The following is an 18,787-nucleotide window of genomic DNA, read 5'->3' as shown; positions in this document are numbered from 1 at the left end:
TCTTTAGGCAAAGCTTCAGCCCATAGCTGTAAAAATACATCTTAAGATGAGGAGGATTACAAAATATCCCCAAAAGCAAAATGTGCTCTGAAATTATATTTTAGTTAGTATAGGTGGGTTTTAAGTGAGGATTTGAAGACAAACTGAAATATTTCAACATGAAAGCTTTAGAGGTGTTTAGCTTTTGCTTTACTTTGGCTAATGTGAGAGCTCCAGGAAAACAAAAAGTACTCTTGATCTTGACAGTATAAAATTCTTATTATTTTTAGAGAATAGTAACTATGCATTTATGAAATTCTTTGTCAGAGCAATTTAGTTAATAGGTATGTAAATGACTACTTATTTCATCGTGTAGGTGGATCGCTCCATGTACACCTTCTAAGGAAGAATATAAGTGCTAAAAACTATTAACATTGCAAATGGAAAGGAGCAAAAGTTAAGGCTTGAATGCCATACCTTTGCTGTGTTAGGTATTAGGCGTGAGAAAGTCCATCTTGTAGTTGATTTGTTCGATTTACTAATCACCTGACTCTGGGATTGTTTTAAATGCATGGAAACTGATTGGGATGCAAGATTGTTTCTTATTATTGGTTTTCAAACACAAAAGATCATTACAAACCCAGCTGGGTAGAGTGGGAGAAGTACTGAAAGTTAATGCCACAGCAATAAATTTCAATGCAGGAGAATATCTCCTTAAAAAACACCTAAAGGAGCTCTTTAAAAAGTTTATTGGTGTTTCAGTATAAAAACACCTTCAGAGGAGGCTGGGAGTTTCAAAGCTCTTCTGACTCTAGCTGCCTCCTGGGATCAGCATAGAAGCTTCTCTAATTGCTGAAGAGTTGATGCAGGCCTCCTCCCAGGGAAGAGGTCACCAGTGGGAGAGAATAAATACACCCCCCCCCGAAATGGTCCTACCTCCTTCGCTTGAATTCACCCTGCCCCATGAATTAGCCTCGTCTTAATTGTGCTTTCATCATTACATTCCCCTTCTTAGAAATTTCCTTGGGTTCTCATTTGTCACGCAAAGCAAACTAAAATTCTCAGTAATGGATCCCAAGCTCTCCACCATTCTTACCTAACTGCTCTTGACTCCCTCTCCCCCACACCACAGGCAAGCTCAGTGTTTGAGTCTCCTGTGGGTGCAGCTCTTCTCCTGCCCCTGCCCTGCTGCTCTCACTCCTGGTGACTGAGTGCCTTCCTCTTAATTCTCAGCCTTTGGCTCCGCACAGCTGTTGTCCCAGGCTGAGTTCCTTTACTTGGCAGGCTCCTTCTGTGCCGTACCGTGGCCCCTGTGAGTAGAGACCAGTGGGAGCATGGACTTAATTCTCCAGCCCTGTGGGGCCTCTACACATTAGGGGTGCTTCTTCATTCACATTTTTCATGTGTTTGGTTTTGCTTTTGTTCTTTTCCTTCAGGTACAGAGTGAAGACAGTGTCCTCCTGTTTGTTATTGCCTGGACAATCACAGAAATTATCCGTTACTCTTTTTATACATTCAGTCTATTAAACCATCTGCCTTACCTCATCAAATGGGCCAGGTAAAAAAGTATATGGAATGAAGACTAACTTTTGAAGTTATCCATCATTGCATTTGCCCTTTATTGCCTAAATATACCCTCCAAGTTTCTGAAAATAAAATCGTATGAGATAGAGGTGGGGTAGAAATCTGGTCTGTAGATCTCATCAGAAAAACAGTCTCTACTTTGATTATTAGAAATCCTGTTTTAAAATGTCTACATTTTACATAAGTTGTTTTTATTGGGATCAGTTCTTTTCAGTTAAATTATTCAATAAAGATTTGATGAAACAGCCCTTTTTTGTCCATATCAGATTTTACTGATGAGCCTTTGCCATTGTGATGTTTTTTGGACCAAGTCTAGTTTTCCTAGTCTCAGTTTTGCCAAGAAGCTGTGACTCTTAAACTAATATTTAGTTAATAATAAACATTACATGTTTTGGCTCATCGGCTTTATTTTGCTTTGATTATTTTTACCAGTAATATTCATTATGAGTTGGGTGAAAGGCTGATAGTCCTCTGTCACCCCCTCTGTTTACCCCCACAGTTGTGAGCAGGGTTCTGAGTTGGGAAAGACTACGAGGGGGTAGTAGTCTGACAAAGATTGTCCTTGGAGCTGAAATGCCTCATTTCAGAGCAGGAAAATAGTGATTCCTAGACAGTTTATGAGTTTGGTGATTAAATTAGGGACATAATCCAGTTGTTTCCAACATTTCAAGTATGAGAACTCCTCTGTTATTTTTTGTTTGCAATAAACATTTTTATTGGGAAAAGGGGAGAATAGGAAACAGCAGCACTAACCAGCGTGGACAGGCATTGCGAAAGGCGTCTACCCTGGTTGTAGGGGAAGTTTGTTGGCCAAGACCTGATCTCACTGTTGGAGAAAGAGTCTTTATCCACTGTTCTCCACAGCCTCTGAAAAATTCTTCCTTCTCCATTGTCCCCCTTAGCATGGCTAACATTGGCAGTGGGGAACACGTCTTCCCTTCATCCTCATAGATTTTTCAGCACAATTCCTGTACCTGGAAGCTTGTAGTTCATCGCTGGTTATAAGCCACCAACAGCCAAAGGCTTTTTGACACACTGACTGCCACACTAGAAAAAAGATGTTTTCCCTGGGGCCTTCTTGTTCTATTAAAAACAAACAATCCTTTCAAATTTGTTATTTTTTATATTGTTTTCTGTGCATGAGTTATATGCAACGCAATCTACATTTTTTAGAATTAAATTGTCAATATTTTAACAATAAGAACATCAACAAGTAAGATTTTCACAAACCAGCTATAGGGTTTTGCTTCGTGAGGCCCTGGCTCAAAACTAGCGTGAGTTAAATATAACTCATGTGGCAGTTAATGTGTTAAATTCTGAGCGGATCGTCCCTTTAGCAATATTTATACCTCAGAATGGCTTTCACTTAGCTCCATGAATTGTTTGGTTTTTTTTTTAAAGAGGCAAGGTCTTGCTCTGTTCCCCAGGCTAGAGTGCAGTGGTACTATCATAGCTCATTGAAACCTCCAACTCCTGGGCTCACACAATCCTACTGCCTCAGCCTCCTGAGTAGCTGGAACTATAGGCATGTACCACCATGCCTGGCTAATTTTTCTGTTTGCTGTAAAGATGGGGACTTACTGTGTTGCTCAGGCTGGTCTGGAACTCCTGGCCTCAAGCAGTCCTCCTACCTCGGCCTCCCAAAATGCTGGGATTACAGGCGTGAGCCACTGTGTCCAGCCCTGAATTCTTTTTGAGACATAGAGAACTCTTTTTTAAAGTGAAGAAATTGTGTGGATCCCCTCCCATGTGACGGTAGTTGTAATTGTAGGGTTTTTAAATCAGAAAATTACATAATAACCTAAAGCTATTATGAATTTAATTTTTTTAATTACATGTATTTGATTTTTCACAATAGCATATACAGACTTTTGAAGAATAGTAGCAGTATACATGTTTGCACTATTTTTATTTTCCGTCCACAGACCAGACTTGGTGTGTATTACAGGAAATCCTGGATAACATGTTCCAACTCCTCCCCACCACCACCCTGACGCCCTCCAAATCCCCAGCCCCCACCTTAGCCCACAGGCCAGACCCTTCAGTACCAACCATGGCCCAGTGCCCCTACTTTGCCAGTATTTGATATCCCCTTGTTATGTAGAGAATTGTTTTGAACAGTTGTTTCTTTAGTCAGGCCAAATTTTGAGGCTGACTGAACACATTTATTTTGTTCTAGAACATTCAGAAAACATATACTTGCTACATAGGCCCTTTTCAAAAACTGATTTGTACAACCTGAATTGAAAACGTAAGTAAACAGGAAAATGTATAAACAACAGCTTTCTGAGAGACTAGTACTGATTAGAAGGGCAGTAGTGCATCTTTCTCCTCAAGCTGGCGGTGCGCCTGAGTAATGAATATTTTTCTTTGTTTTAGGTACACGCTTTTCATCGTGCTGTACCCAATGGGAGTGTCGGGAGAACTGCTCACAATGTATGCAGCCCTGCCCTTTGTCAGACAGGCCGGCCTGTACTCCATCAGTTTACCCAACAAGTACAATTTCTCCTTCGACTACTATGCGTTCCTGATCCTAATAATGATCTCCTACATTCCCAGTAAGTAAACAGCTCTGCGTATATTTAATTATGTTTTAAAATTTGGCTGTACAATAACTAGAGTTAAATGTCTTTGATTGTTTTTGCACCATGTCCAAGCAAAGGTAAATCTAATTTCCTGGGAACGCTTGGTTTTTATTGAATGCCGACTGTCAAAGGGAATTTTCTCTGGCAGTAATTGAATAAAGATGAACCCTTCTCAATACAGCTGCCAAAATGGAGCCCTTCTCAGTATGTGGGTTTAAAATAGTGAATACCAGGGTAAGCTAAGTAGATATTGGGGGAAAGTACTGAGTGGAAAACAAAAAAGCCATGAAAGACTACTTACCTTGATTTTATTTTTCTGTCTCTTGAGAACTGCTTATTATGGTATTTGAAAAACATGGTATTGTCTACCAGTGAGAGGTTTAAAAAACAAACAAAAAACACACACAGTAAAAAGATTTTTGCATTGGTTACTACATCAAAATAGACAGTTAACTTCTTTTTGAAGGGATCATAGTTAACTAGAAACAAATAAAAATCGATTTAGTTTATATTTTTCTGTTTTTCCTTTTCTTATTAGCACTAAAACCATCTGAATGGGACATAGTGTTCTCTTCAGGATGATTTCCAGTTATATTAATAGTTCTACCAAAGGTTTAAATATATGGATAGGCTGGTCGCAGAGACTCAGGCCTGTAATCCTAGAACTCTAGGAGGCTGAGGTGGAGAATCTCTTGAGGTCAGGAGGTCGAGACCAGCTTAAGCCGGAGACCCTGTCTCTACTAGCTAGGCATGGTGGCGAATGCCTGTAGTCCCAGCTATTCAGGTGGCTGAGGCAGGAGGATCCCTAAAAACCAGGAGTTCCAGGTTGCAGTGAGCTATGATGATGCCATTGCACTCTAGCCCGGGCAACAGAGCAAGACTGTCTCAAAAATAAATAGATAGATAGATCGATAGGTAGACAGATAATCAAATTTGCCTATCGACATAGTCAGTGATAGAAAAAGACGTGTTTTCAGCTATTCAGGAGGCTGAGGTGGGAGGATCGCTTGACACTGGGAGTTCAAGGCTGTAGTGTGATATGATCGCACCTGTGAATAGTGACCTGCACTCCAGCCGCTGCACTCCACTCAAGACTTTCTGTTTTCTAAACAAAAAGAGAAAGACATGTTTGCTGTCTCTGTGAGGTGAATCCTGCTTGTGGAGGAGGAGTTTAGTCCTTTTCTTGAATTCTGATGTTGGGTTGTAAATCTTATAATAGATTTCTGCATACCAAAAGGATCTTGTTATACCCAATAACATATAATATTAGTGTTTCTTCTTATTTAGCTATTGCTGTAGCCATTGCAACTCTGAATCTTATTTTAGTCTATGAAGATAGATGCTATATTCTCCCCTCAACCCCAGGTTAAATTCAGATAGGGTTGGATTTTTCTTTGGCTCACAGCCTAATCTGAATGAATCATCCTAACAATCATAAGCGACATGTTTGTGTCCCTCTGTGGAAAATTGCATTTCATGCACTGTGAGAAAAAAACTACATCCAGATTTCATGTGAAGGCTTATCTTGGAGAAATTCTTGGACGCAATTCAGTTTCGTGATTCATTTTCCACTCTTTATTCATTATCAAGTCCTCCTCTTCAGTACTGGAACCATGGAGGCTAAAGGCCATCTCTCTTTAAATGTAGACGGTAGTTGATTTTCAAACAAAACATAAATGTGGCCAGGCGCGGTGGCTCACCCTATAATCCCAGCACTTTAGGGAGCCAAGGCCAGAGAACCGCTTGAGGTCAGGAGTTCCAGACCAGCCTAAGCAATACAGCAAGACCCTGTCTCTACAAAAAAAATAGAAAAATTAGCCAGGCATTGTGGTGTGTACCTGTAATTCCAGCTACTTGGGAGGCTGAAGCAGAAGGATCACTTGAGCCTAGGAGTTGAAGGTTGCAGTGAGCTATGCTGACGTCACTGCCATCCTCATGCCCAGGCAACAAAGTGAGACCCTGTCTCTGTGTCTCTCTCCCTCTCCTTCCTTCTTCTCTCCCCGCCAAAATATATATGTGTGTGTATATATACATGTATATGTATATATGAATCTAAAACCTTACATAATAAAAATTAACTAATAGTTTTTCACCTTTTAATATTGTTTTCTTTTTTTTTTTCTTTTTTTCTTTCTTTCTTTATTTTTTTAGAGACAGGGTCTTACTCTGTTGCCCAGGCTAGAGTGCAGTGGCATGATCATTGCTCACTGCAGCCTTAAACTTCTGGGCTCAAACAATCCTCTTGCCTCAGCCTCTCAAATAGCTGGGACTGCAGGCATGCCCCACCATGCCCAGCCCATTTTTTATTTTTTATAGAGACAGGGTCTCAGTGTGTTGCCCAGCTGGTCTTGAACTCTTGGGCTTAAGCAGTCCTCCTACCTTGGCCTCCCAAAGTGCTGGGATTACAGTCATGAGCCACTGTGCCCAGCCTCTAATGTTGTCTTCTTAGAGTTTCATTTTCCATTCTCTAGAGCAACAATTCACAGTTGCAGTTTCCCCACACCCAGTGTAACACATATTATCCCAGTGGGCACCACAGGATTTATTTAAATTCAACATATTAGTAGTTTTTGAACAAATAGGAGGATATGTACCATATTGGATAACTGGGAAAGGGGCAAGGAGGGTATTATGAAATCAGACCCATGGCAAGGTGCTTCCACGTTGATGGAAATCTGGGGGCCCCTCCCTCAGGGTTTGTGCTGGTCATCTTTGTGCTCTGGTGCCAGCCAGTGCCAGCCTTTTTGCCTCTTTCTGCTGACCTCTTGCTGCAGTGGCTGGGCCCAGTTGAGCCCAGGCAGCCCTCCCATGACAGTAGGGTTCCTGGAGGAAAACAAGCCCAGTTCCATGGGACTTTGCATCTCCCCCCTGGAAGAGAGAGGAGACAGAAAGCAGCCCTTAGGGCCTGCTGCCTGATAGAGAGCAGGGCAAACTCCGCTCCCAGCAGCAGTGTGCTTCCCTTACCTCAGTTTCTTCTCTCTTCTGATCTCAGCCTCCTTTTGGTAGGAGAACTTGGTTTAGTTAAGTCTAATATAATTTCTTTCTTAAGGCAGCTTATCTCTTGTAGACCAGGGGAAAAAAAGGGTGCATCTAAATAAAAAGTAAAAGATTCCCTACAAATCCCTGCCACCTTACCCAGGTCCAAGATGGCGCCTAGGCCACACCTGCTGCCACAGGGCACCCTTCGTGTCTGCTTGCACCCACTGGGCTCTGGCCTGAGCCAGTGCCCTGGATGTTTTCAGTAGTTCAAGGTTGTTAATATTGAAACCAGTTTGTACAGTTTGTTCCAGCCAACTGCACATTTTCAACTTTCCAAAGCTTTGTATTTATCAGGAGAAAATGCAGAATTAGGAGAGGTTGCTTTCGAAATGCAACCTCCTTTACCAAATTTAGTTTTCTTTCTACAATTTAGGGTTCTTTTAATCTTCTTCAATGGGACGTTGATGATCTCCATGTCTTATGTAAAGTAGCACCTGTTCCTCATGCCCTGATCTACTGCCACATTGCACACTCAGCCCAAGTTGTGGCCCAGGAGCATTGGCCCCCAGCGCTTCCTCCTCCTGTTGGGGTGTTGTGGGTCCCTGGCAAGGTGCTCTCCTCCTGGTCTGCTTCACTCGCAGTATGTACAGTGTCAGCACAATACAGTATCTGAGGACTCCGTAGGTGTCTAAGTCCTGTTTACATTTTCCCCTCAAAATTGGCGAAAATGGGTTATGGGGGAGGAGACAAAAAAAGGTTGAGGAGCACTGACGTGGGTGAGGACACTGAGAAGCTGGCGCTCCCCCAACCATAACCACACCTCTAGTTTTTCGAGACACTGAGAAGGGACTTGGCCCAGTAGCACCCACAGCCCCCGCAGCCCCGGTACACGGGGACAGACACACACGCATGCCCAGTGACTGTCCTCCTAGTGTCTTCAACTGGCAGAGCAGAAGGTAGAATTCTCAATAGCCCATTGTCATATTGAGATTTTTTTTTTTTAGTGTTTATCCTGAGTATAGCCCATGTAGTTAAAAATAGTAGCCACACATCCGGAATTGTTTCAGTCACATTAGGTTCGGTCTGAACATGTAGGTAATGCAGATGGAGACAGTATGAAAGTTCTGGCCCCCCACACATCATTGCTCAAGCTGTGGGGAACAGCACAAGCACCCCCAGGCCTCTGGCCTCCCACCCACATTCCTTTCTGTGGGGCACTAAGGACCCTCTGGGAAGATATAAAGGAATGAAAGGCCGTATCTGTCCCCATTTCTGGCATCTGACCCTTCTGGTAACCAACAGACCCTTAGCAATGGAAATGAAGTTCTGCGTGGCCCTATCCTTGCTTTAACTGCCACTAAGGGCCTAGGTCATTATCCTCCCTGAACCCTCCAAACCAGCTGCGAGGCCGCAGCCATCACTGTGGGGTAACGTAGGCACAAATACAGCCAGCAGGAGGGTCCCTAGCGAGCTTAGCTCCCAGCGTTTCCCTTTGCTAAAGTTAATCTATAGAAATGTGACTGGCCTCACGTCTTTAAATGATTACAATTAGCATTCCTTATGGCTTAATTATATCTTTACTTCCAGTTTTTAGATTATAGAGCTTGTCAAATATTCTGGCTTCCGTACCAAAATAGTTCTCTCCCTGTTGAATTATATGCACAGGCTGGGTCTTTTCTGTGAACAACTTCCTGCCTAGAAATAGCACGTGGAGTGGACGGCAGCGCTGCCGCGCACCCGGCCTCCCGCGCAGCTCCGTGTGCACCCACCGATGCCGTGGGTGCCTTGGCAGGATCCTTTGAAATCTGGCCAACTTGGAGCCCATTTGAAAAGGAAGACGCTGTCAGGGGAGAGTTGGCAGTAGTAGAGATTACCTCCCCCAAAGATGGGTTACTGTCTGAAAAATAAGAAATTGGAGCTGTTGGGAAAGGGAGGGGAGGAAAGGGTATCGTATACCAAAGGCCGTCCCACCTGAAGCTGTTTTACACACAGTGACCATGTGTAGGCCAGGTAGTTCAAACTGGCATTTCCTAGCAAGAATACCCTAGGCATTTGGGGTGGGACAGTCCTTAGTTGTGGCAACTGGTGTGCAATGTAGGATGTTTTAGTATTCTCTGGCCCTGTGTGTTAAATGCCAGTAACCTTCCCCTCTCCCCACTTATATGCATACATTCCCTAGGGAGGCAGTACCACCCTGTTCATTTGAGAACCAGTACTTTTAAAAATGTTCTCTGAAATGAGCAAGAACAGAAGAATCTGCAGTGCCTAAGATACGGCTTACTTTTCACAAGGGCTTTTTCTTGCATCCAAACCTAGCTTAGTTGTGTTCAAGTCAAATGTATTCCTCCCTGTCCTCAGTCTTCCCATCGAAAGAATAACATCTTGGGAAGTAGTTTGGGGTGCACCACCCCACACCAGGATCAGAGAGACTAGACTAAGGGCCAGAAGCCAAAGCCTGGCCCTAGCTCTGTCAGCGGTTCCCTGTGAGGCCCCAGGCAAGTTGCTTACCCTCCCTGGAGCTTGAATTCTTCCTCTTTGAAAAAGGAATAATAATTCCGTCATTGGAATGCCTCACTTGGTTGTTGTGAAATTGGTCAGAATAAATGTGAAGATAGCTAGAGCCCAGGAGTTTGAGGCTACAGTGGGCTATGATGACACCGTTGCACTCTAGCCCAGACAACAGAGCAAGACCCTGTCTCAAAAAAACCAAAAAACAAAAAAAGACAGTATAAAGAGTATTATTTGGTGGCTCTGGGCATCTTGGTTGGTAATGATAGTGACAGTAGTGTCTGTCATCCTACTCCCCACCACTCTCCCCTTCAGCTAACACAGGAAAGAAAGGTGAGTCTCTCAGTGTTGTTCCTGCCCTTCCCCAAGCCCACCTTGTTACCTTCGTTGGTTGCTAGACAAAAAGTAGTCAGAGGGTCAGAGAGGACCTCAAGTCTATGTGCTTTAAATAGAACTTTGCAATTTTAAATGATCTCCTTAACCTTTTTTTCTTCTTTTCCTTCTAGTTTTCCCCCAGTTGTACTTCCACATGATACATCAGAGAAGAAAGGTCCTATCTCATACTGAAGAGCACAAGAAATTTGAATAGTTCCTGCTTTCTGCACCTCCCCCCCAAAAAACAAACTTTTCAATGATCAAAAAATGCTGCAGACTTTTTGAGTTCCCAATACGTTTCATAGAAAATAAGTAAGAACTATTTTTAAAATATTTAAAATAAAACAAAAACCAAAATCCAGTGTCACATGGGCCTGGGATTTTCTATTTAAAAAAGGCTGTTACATAAAACATCCTGGCCAGTCCATTTCAGCATGCTCTTTCTTTCAACCAGAAGTTCCCAATATTTATGATGGCGCTAGAAAGAGATTTGGCATTTTATATCCTTCTGTGTCCTTCATGTATCTGATAAATAAATATCTGTAACACTGAATACTTGAGAGTTACAGTCTGAGTAATGAAGTTGTACCAACTGAATGCCCAGCTTGCAGTAGAGTTATGTTTCAGTCTGCAGTGTGTTTAGCATTCCCTTTTCAAAGTGCTTGACTGCATGCTGGAAACTATTTGTATTTTTGAAGCGGCAAACTTTGTTCTCTGGAATGCTCTGAAGTTATGGCTGGGACCTATCCCCTCATATCTACTGAATGAATTATAAAATGTATATGCCTGTGAAGCTTTGGGATAGTGCCCGTAATCCAAAAACAACTAGAATCCTTTTGTTTGTTTTCAGTTGAGTCATTACTGCCTGCCACTAAGAAACGTGCTTGAATTTAATAAGTATGTGTACCTTGTAAGAACCTACCTTATCTGGAGCTCAGCCTCAATCATATTTTAACAAAATGACAGTTCTCAGAAAGGGAAAACTCCATAGCTAGTAAGTGACAAGCACCTTTCACGGTACTGTTCTCAGAACACCTCTGAGTAGCGCGAGTAAGGTATGTGCTGGTAGCCGTTCTCATTTATGGACCCTGAAGCCAATCCAGCCACATGGAAGTGGGGAATCTGTAATCAAAAGCGCATGGGAAGCGCCACGTTAGAAATGTAGTCCAGAAAAACATTCAGGAATAGGTTTTTACACCATTGTAATTTTAATTTTTAATTTTCTCTCACTTTTCTGTTTGGATACTTTTCCTAATTATGCTCCTATGTTAATTCCCACCAAGTTGTAAGGCCAGAGGCAGTAAACTGTTCCAGTTGGGCAGCTATGAGCTAAAAGCAGTATCATCTCTGGGTGTTGGAGCAGCCAAGAAATATTTTGGTCCTATGGACATTGTCTAATTAACATCACATCTTCATACCATTCAGTTGCTCAGCTGTGCATTTAAAACCCTTCAAGAAAGGGTTGGATGAAAATGTAAAAGCACAAGTTTAGATGTGCATTAAATTTTAAACAACACAGTATCTTTTTTATTTATGGAGCCTTTTTTTTTTTTTGGTTGATCTTTAAGACTAAGTCTAGCTTACTGAGTAGTTGTCATTTAATATATAATTGCTAATATCAAAAGAGTATCATAATGGAAAACTAAATTTTTAAATGCTTATTTTCATAGAAGCTTAAAAATTTATTGCAGGCAGGTATGTAATAAATTATTTTTAAATTGAACATTCAAATTCTGCTTCTGAAAGTCAGCACTCTTGGGCATTTTGAGATTGGAATCTATTCTTGTATTTGATAGACAAAATATGTGGGAAAGCTTTTTTCATACTTTTTCTGTCTTTTTATTCTTCCAAAATTTATTTCTACTGTAAAGTAGAATCAACCTGGGTTATATTAGTCTTACTACTTTATTCAGTAAAGATTTTTTTCAATTGTTTTTGGAAAACTTCTAAAAGATAAGATGAAAAATGCAAGTATTTTGGGATTGGTGGGCTGGGAGTTTTATTCAGGCCTCTTTATTATAATTTGTCACCGGTTATGAAGAACATTCTGTTGCAAACAGTAGTATTGCATCGAATTGAACTTTGGCAATGAGAACACAGCAAACAGTTCCCTTTTCAAAAAGGGTCTCTACCCCAATGTGAATTATTGTATGTCAACCTTTAGAATCCTTGTGGCAGAAAAACAAGGCATGTCACTGTGTCCTTCAATAACCTCTCTCCATATCTGGTTTCTTTATCCCAAACATGAATTCATTTCTCTTTTGAAGTAGTGTTCTTTTATAAATTAAGAACATCCAACCCACCAAATGTCACCTCTTCTTATGAGGTGCGAATGAGGGAGGTAGTGTTTCTGTGAGTATTTCGTTAGACCGAGCGGTTTCATCTCAGGTCACAGTCAAAGGCATCATCCTCCCGTCTACCCCCTTAGGTGCGTGGTTCAGATCCCCCCTGTGGGGCCTCCTTCAGAAAGACGGTTCTCTGAGGTGCGCAGTAGTGCTTTGTAGACACAAGCTGCTAATCTGCATCTTGCTATGTTCTCTTTGCTAAGGTTGGGATTATTCATTTAACATGTACCAGCCAGTATCAAAGGCACCATGGAGAGTTAGTCATGGAATAAAGCACTATCCTTGAAGACAAAAAAGTTCCTCCAGAGCAAACTTCTGACAGGAAAGGTGTAGAAGATGTAGAGTTTAAAGGGGCATATGAAGAGATCCTGCCCTCATTTTTTACTTGGTTATTTATTTATTTTTTTTGGTTATTCATTTGTAATAAAAAGTTTGCATTTATGTGATCCAACCTGCAAATTATTTTCAATTCTGAGTTTCAGATAAAACATCTTAAAAACATCAAAGTGAATATGTACTGCTCCTTTGAAATTTGGGTAAAAAATTATACACCCATATATACAGTCATTTTTGTATTTTTTCTATGTTGTGAAAACCAAAATTGTAATTTTATAAGTCTTTGATTCACTAAAATTATATAATTTAAATGTATTTTTTGTATATTTAGAATAAGGAGTTCAAAGACTATGCTTAACTTTCTATGCATGCATTTGAAAGCTGTTTTTACCTGATAATGTTAATGTGGTAATAAGTTGTATTCATAAAATACTGATCTGTGTTGCATTTCAAAATAAACTAGTGTGTGCTCTGCCTGGATTTGAAATACTGACCAGTGAATATAATGGTTTTTCATATTCAATAGGCCTGAATGTGGTGTTACAGGAATATGGAAGGGTTTCAGTCCTGTTGTGGACTTCCAGCTCTTTCTCTAACTATTTTAAAATCTATTTCTACTATGCATAATGGTTCTGCACTCAACAGGAAACATAGATTATATTAAGAGGTTTCCACAAAGTCATTCTGCCCTGCCAGCCAGTCCTCAGGCTCACCGAGCCAGTCTGTAAGCTGGGATTCCTCATGTAAGTGACCAGGAAATCTAAGAAGTTAATCAGCAAAAGGTTGAGAACCCTTGTCTTACAATGAGGTTTTTTTAGTGTAAGTTTTCTGGTAGGAGCTGAGAGGGGAGATACTGTTGCCCAGCACTGTTCAGCTTACATTAAAACAAGATGTGGTGAATTTCAAGCACCTCATCCTGAAAATGCCTCCAAACAGAGCAATCCAAGGAACTGCTCCCTCCCAAGGTGGCAGAAGCAGTGGGAAGGACACTGACTTAGGGTGTCCTCAGCTGGGTCACTTCTGACCTTCTAGCTCTGGGCCCCCAGTTGTTTCACCTCAGAACAAAAGCACCGCTCTCTCCCTGTGCTGGCACATTCTAATTTCTTCTCTGGGTGATCTCTCGAGATACCTGTAGTTGTAACATACCCACCCACCCCAGCCCCAATCTGCTGGGTCTTTCTTGGAGTAAACCATCACCACTGCCCCAGAGTATGGTCTTTGTTCCAAAGGGCAACTTTTTCTTATATTTAAAAGTTTTTTTCTAAATATAATCAAGAAAAACAGACTTGTAGATATATTTTATTTGGGGGGCCTTGGTGCTTACTTTATTTCACATTTGTTTAAAGTCACATAAACTGGGGCTGCAGATAACATATTCTTCCTAAATGCTGTCTGATCCTGGCCTAGACGTTACCAGCCCAGTGGTTAGACTACCTGTGTCCTCATACAGAGCCTGTTCTATTTCAGAAACAGGCTTTTCATTTACAAGAAGAGAAATAAAATTATTGCAACTGAAACTGAAGAACAGATGGTAAAGTTAATAGTAGAGGCTACCCATAAAATACAACCTTTACAATCTTCGGTTTGTAATGGGAAACCAGGGCTTTCTAATTTGTCATTGTCATATTTTGTGGCAATTATGTGTACTATGTTAACATAAGCCTTTGCCTGGAGGAATTGCCATTGGTATAATTAAGAGGCCTACTGTTACACACAGCATTCCGAAAATACTGCTGTGTTGTTGTTCCCTTTAGCAAGAATGAAGATTAGCTTTGCAATTCCTTTTATTATTTAAAAGAAAAAAAAATCCCAGCCTCACAAATAACCTGGCTCATTGTCATACAGTTTAGTGGTGAAGAAACTGTTCTAAGCAACTATTACCAAAAATAGCCATACCTATTAACATTCCTCTGCCTACAGCTGAGAACCAGAGCTAGAAAAGAGCTATGTGGTTTTTGACCAGTACTTTCTTTTAAACGTGTGAGAGACTGTTTAATCTTTTTTTTTTAATTTAAAGATAGTCCTTTACTGTTATGGGGACAAGTCTCATTATCAAAAATAATCTTTACCACAAAAGGCAATTTACCCTAAAAATCTCTTATTTGATGAGCAAAAATAAGAATGTAAGAGGCTGTGTAAGCACCTAGTACTCGTTTCATAAATCCTTTTGTTTGGAAATCATGTTTTCTGCTCCCTAATTCCAGAGCATACACTTATTACTACAGCAGTGCTTTCACATCTATCTTTGGCCTTGGGTGGATGCAATCCAGATGTATTTCCAGATGTTGCGCTTAGTTAAAGCCAGAAACACCATTTCCGCCTTGTTGTCATAGCCGGGCTTCCCCACCAGGGGGCAGCACCTCACAAGCGATCTGGGGGCCCTTGGAGCCAAAGGAGTTTGCAAAACAGCTTCAGCCCAAGGACGGGGAAAGGGGCTCTAATGAAAATCAGTCACGGATCTTTATTGTCCATATAAAGCAAAGACAGATTTTAAAGCATATTCTGGAGGAGTACATGAAATCATGTTTTTTTAGAACAAAGAAACCAGCTTGAGTGTGTGCTTGGAGGCTTGGTGAATTTTCTTCCAGCTGTAGCGCCCTTTCCATCGGAGACCCTGCAGAGTACTTGGGTTTTGTTTTTTTTGTTTGTTTGTTTGTTTTTTTTTTAGCTGGGTCATAAAGCAGGTGTTAGCCCTCCTGTTTAGCTGAGAGCCTGCTTGTTAATAGCTGAAATGTTCAGGGAGGTCAGTTCCCACTCTGAGTCTGTCTCTGGATATTTTTAGAGGGTGGCCTGGGCCATGAGAAAATGTCAGGTCACCTTATAAGGCGGTGTCTGGACCGAGAATGCTTCCTGCAGCGCGCTCAGTACCCTGGATCTGCGCTCGCTTGACTCTCGGACTGTGGGATTTCTCACAGATTTAAAATGCTTCTGTTCATGCCACAGATGATACTAGCCCTTCAACAAGCTGAAAACCTTCCTCGACAGATAGCTGTTGAAATGACAGCCATTTCAGACATTCCAGATAGATAACCAGGGGGCTATGGAAACTGGAGAATGTCCATCAATAACCACTGGCTGCCTGCGCTTGGGCTGCTAGTCCTGTTCTACTGCAGGTGATTTGTTTATTTAGTGTCTGTTGACGTGACATCCACAGGCTATTAGTTCTGAGTGGCAACGGGAGGATGGGCATGGTAGGGAGAGGGCTCTGTGGTTTAGGACACGGAAACAATATTAAAGTTTTCTCCCCTGCTAAACATTTCCAATCTTTCTGCATGTGAATGCCGTTTGTGAATCTCCAAGAGACAGGGTGCTAATGCAGGATTTTCCAAACCTGTTTTTCATCTTTATCCTTGGAACATCTTCAGGGCTAAGGCTGTTGGAACGCACCTTGAAAAATACTAATCTGTTGGTGGCAGCTTTCCCCATCAGGGAATATTTACCCATCCACGGGGATTAAATGAGAGATAGGGGCTTAGCCTGGGATCTAGAAGAGTTTTCCTTGTTTGTGCGGGCTTTTTTTTTTTTTTTTTTTTTTAATCCAAACCACATTGTCAAGTAGGTAACTTGAGTTATTAGGTCGAGAACCAGGTGTTAGTCCTCTCGCTGGAGTCTTCCATTTGCTGCTCTCTAGTGGGTGGAAAAGGCCCACCAATGGCCATGAATGTGTCTGAGCTGACTAGGCTGGGCCCAGCAGCCCCTGTGGGGCCACACAGGCTTAAAGCCCTGAGCCAGGATCAGTCCCCTGGGCCTCTTACCCTTGGACAGCCTGCCCAGCTCACTGTCCATGATTCTCTTTAAATGTGATCTTCCTTAAATCTCTGGCTGCCTCTCAGCCCAGGGTATCACCCCCAATTTCACAGAGAAAGCAGAGCCATGAGACAGCAAATCCGGCAGCTTTTTGTTACCAAATCTATAAGCTTACCTGTCCTAGGCTCATTCTTTTCTTTTCCTCGTGTTGCAATGGAAGGGTGACCGTTTATCCAAAGCTAATTCCTACCTTGTGCTCTAGATGTTTCTATCTTCCCCCCTCCTAAGGGACCTCCATCTGTCAGTCTGATTCTCTCTCTGTGTGTGTTCCTCTGGGTCAGCTCTTCTCATCTTGGCCTCGACCCACGCCCTTCACCACCTCCACCTCACTCCTCCTGTTCTGTGGAATAGGTGGCTGCACACACTTCTCTCTTCCTCATCTGCCACTCTTCGCTCACTTCCTACCATGCCACCGACCTGCCTCTGGTAAGGTCACTCGTGACCTCCTTGCTATGAGATCTGGTGCACACCTTTTAGTCCTTGTCTTATGGTTGGAATTGGGGTCCATTCCTGCTGGCTGTTAGAAATACTAGTGGAAGGGGGTATAGCTCAGTGGTAGAGCATTTGACTGCAGAAATACTGGTAGTGTTTTAGAGTAGACTGGGGGGCCCAGCAACACCCAATCCTGGCCCAGAACTCTCATTGTTCCTCGATGTAGCCCCACTGAAGGTGTATGGAAAAGAATCGATGGAACACAAGCAAGCAAAATAGTAAACTGTGGCTTGAGCTGGGCAGAACCTCAGTGGACACTCCTGCTTCCCAAACCAGTGAGGGTTGGGAGCCAGGGCTAAAGTACACTGTGAGGCCTCCCTCCCTGCCCATCCCACTCCCCATCCCAGCACTTAGGTCTTAGCCGCTGCGACTGGAGAAAGGCTGATGCATGTACCGCCAGCTCCGGGACAGACACACTCAGAAAAACGTGTGCCACCATGCTTGGCTGGGGCGAGCCAGGCTGGGAAGGACAAGAAAGACATCCGATGGAAGAGGGCAGGCCCCACTCTGCTGACTCCTGGGACAGGAGACAGACGCACCCCCATGTGCAGCAGCCTGGTCACTCCCATTGCCTCCACTCACTACCCCTGGCAAACGTGGCTCCCTCAGCATCTTGAAACTGAACACTAAGATCAGTATTCCTCTTCCTTAGGGAGGAGCAAAGACGTGCAGGGGAAGAATGAAGAGGGGCCTTGGAATCCTTCCCAGGAAGCCAACACCTTTCCTCATGGTCGGCCAGCCCTGTTTCCTGAAATGACCTTTTCTCCTGACAGCCTGCTCTTCTGGTTTTCTCCTGCCTCCTAAGCCAACCTTTCTGTCTCCTCTCCTGCCCCCGAACTCAGAGCTTCTCGAGAATCACCCATGGTGCTTGGCCCAGGCCTGTGGATTTGGAATCGCTTGGGTGTCTGCTTCTAGACATGGCCCATGGGGGATTCTAACGCAGAAGCTTATTCTGTCCCCCTGCCTCTGCACGCCTCAACCCAAGGCCCCTGACCAGCGGTCCCCAGAGCAGATATGGACTATGGGTGTATTCTGTCGAGCCCATATTGTATCATTTTTTAAAAAATTGAATCAGTTGTAAACACTTTAAAATTGAGAGAGGTCATGTAACCATCTAAGAAAAATCAGGTGAGGCAGCAGGTGTCCACACTGCACTTGTCAGGCACCAGCAAGGACCCGGGAGAGCTGCCCCTCTTGGATCGAGTGCTATGGAAGGGGTCGAGTTCAGGCCCCAACGCCACCTGTCCAGAGCCCCGTTCACCCGTCCCTTTCTGGCCAGGCCCCCTAGGCGCCGAAGCAGGAGCTGCAGAGGAGGGGCAAGGCTGTCTGGCCTCCAGCTGCATCTCCACGCGGTGGCTCAGGCCTCTGCCCAGGCCCGCACGGTTTCCAGAGCTCTGCTGGCCGTCTCTACCCGGGGTCCCATGAGCACTGGAGCCTCCACCTATGCAAACGAAGCTCGTCACCCTCTCCCCTGCCACCATCTCCACCTCCTGTTCTCCTCCTCCTCCTCTCCCCTCCAGTCTTCCCCACCGCGCTGTACCGCACCCTGTCCACCAGTGGCTTGGGTCAAGAACCTGGGCGTCACCTTTCGTCTTCTACGCCCTCAGTGGCCCTCCCCTTATTTGACTCAGTTGACTTGGTTCTGTCTCCCGAGTCCCGTCCCAGCCACCCACCAGCACCTCTCAGCTGGGCGGCAGCGACTGAAGCCTCCTCACCGGCCTCTCAGCTTCCACTCTCCCCCCAACCCCTTCTCCGCCCGGCCAGTGGGAATAGCCTTTAAAAAGGCAGTCGGATCCT

At 43.3% G+C, this 18,787-nt stretch overlaps 1 protein-coding gene across 2 annotated transcripts in view; it reads left to right on the top strand.

Annotated features, from left to right (window-relative positions):
- HACD2 (3-hydroxyacyl-CoA dehydratase 2) overlaps window positions 1-13,178 on the top strand; it is a 94,462-nt gene extending 81,284 nt beyond the window's left edge. Inside the window, exons 5-7 of one of the 2 annotated variants that reach the window (XM_012780466.3) lie at window positions 1,416-1,537; window positions 3,943-4,121; window positions 10,142-13,178. In XM_012780466.3, coding sequence (XP_012635920.1) covers window positions 1,416-1,537; window positions 3,943-4,121; window positions 10,142-10,224 — 384 coding nt within the window. In that variant the 3' untranslated portion in view covers window positions 10,225-13,178. The remainder of the gene's footprint in view (window positions 1-1,415; window positions 1,538-3,942; window positions 4,122-10,141) is intronic. The other variant, XM_020287124.2, reaches the window with a different exon arrangement.
- Window positions 13,179-18,787: the final 5,609 nt, after the last annotated feature.

The sequence above is a fragment of the Microcebus murinus genome, chromosome 1 (assembly GCF_040939455.1).
Source record: "Microcebus murinus isolate Inina chromosome 1, M.murinus_Inina_mat1.0, whole genome shotgun sequence".
NCBI classification, from domain to species: Eukaryota; Metazoa; Chordata; class Mammalia; order Primates; family Cheirogaleidae; genus Microcebus; species Microcebus murinus.
This window is presented reverse-complemented; position numbering and strand designations above follow the sequence as displayed.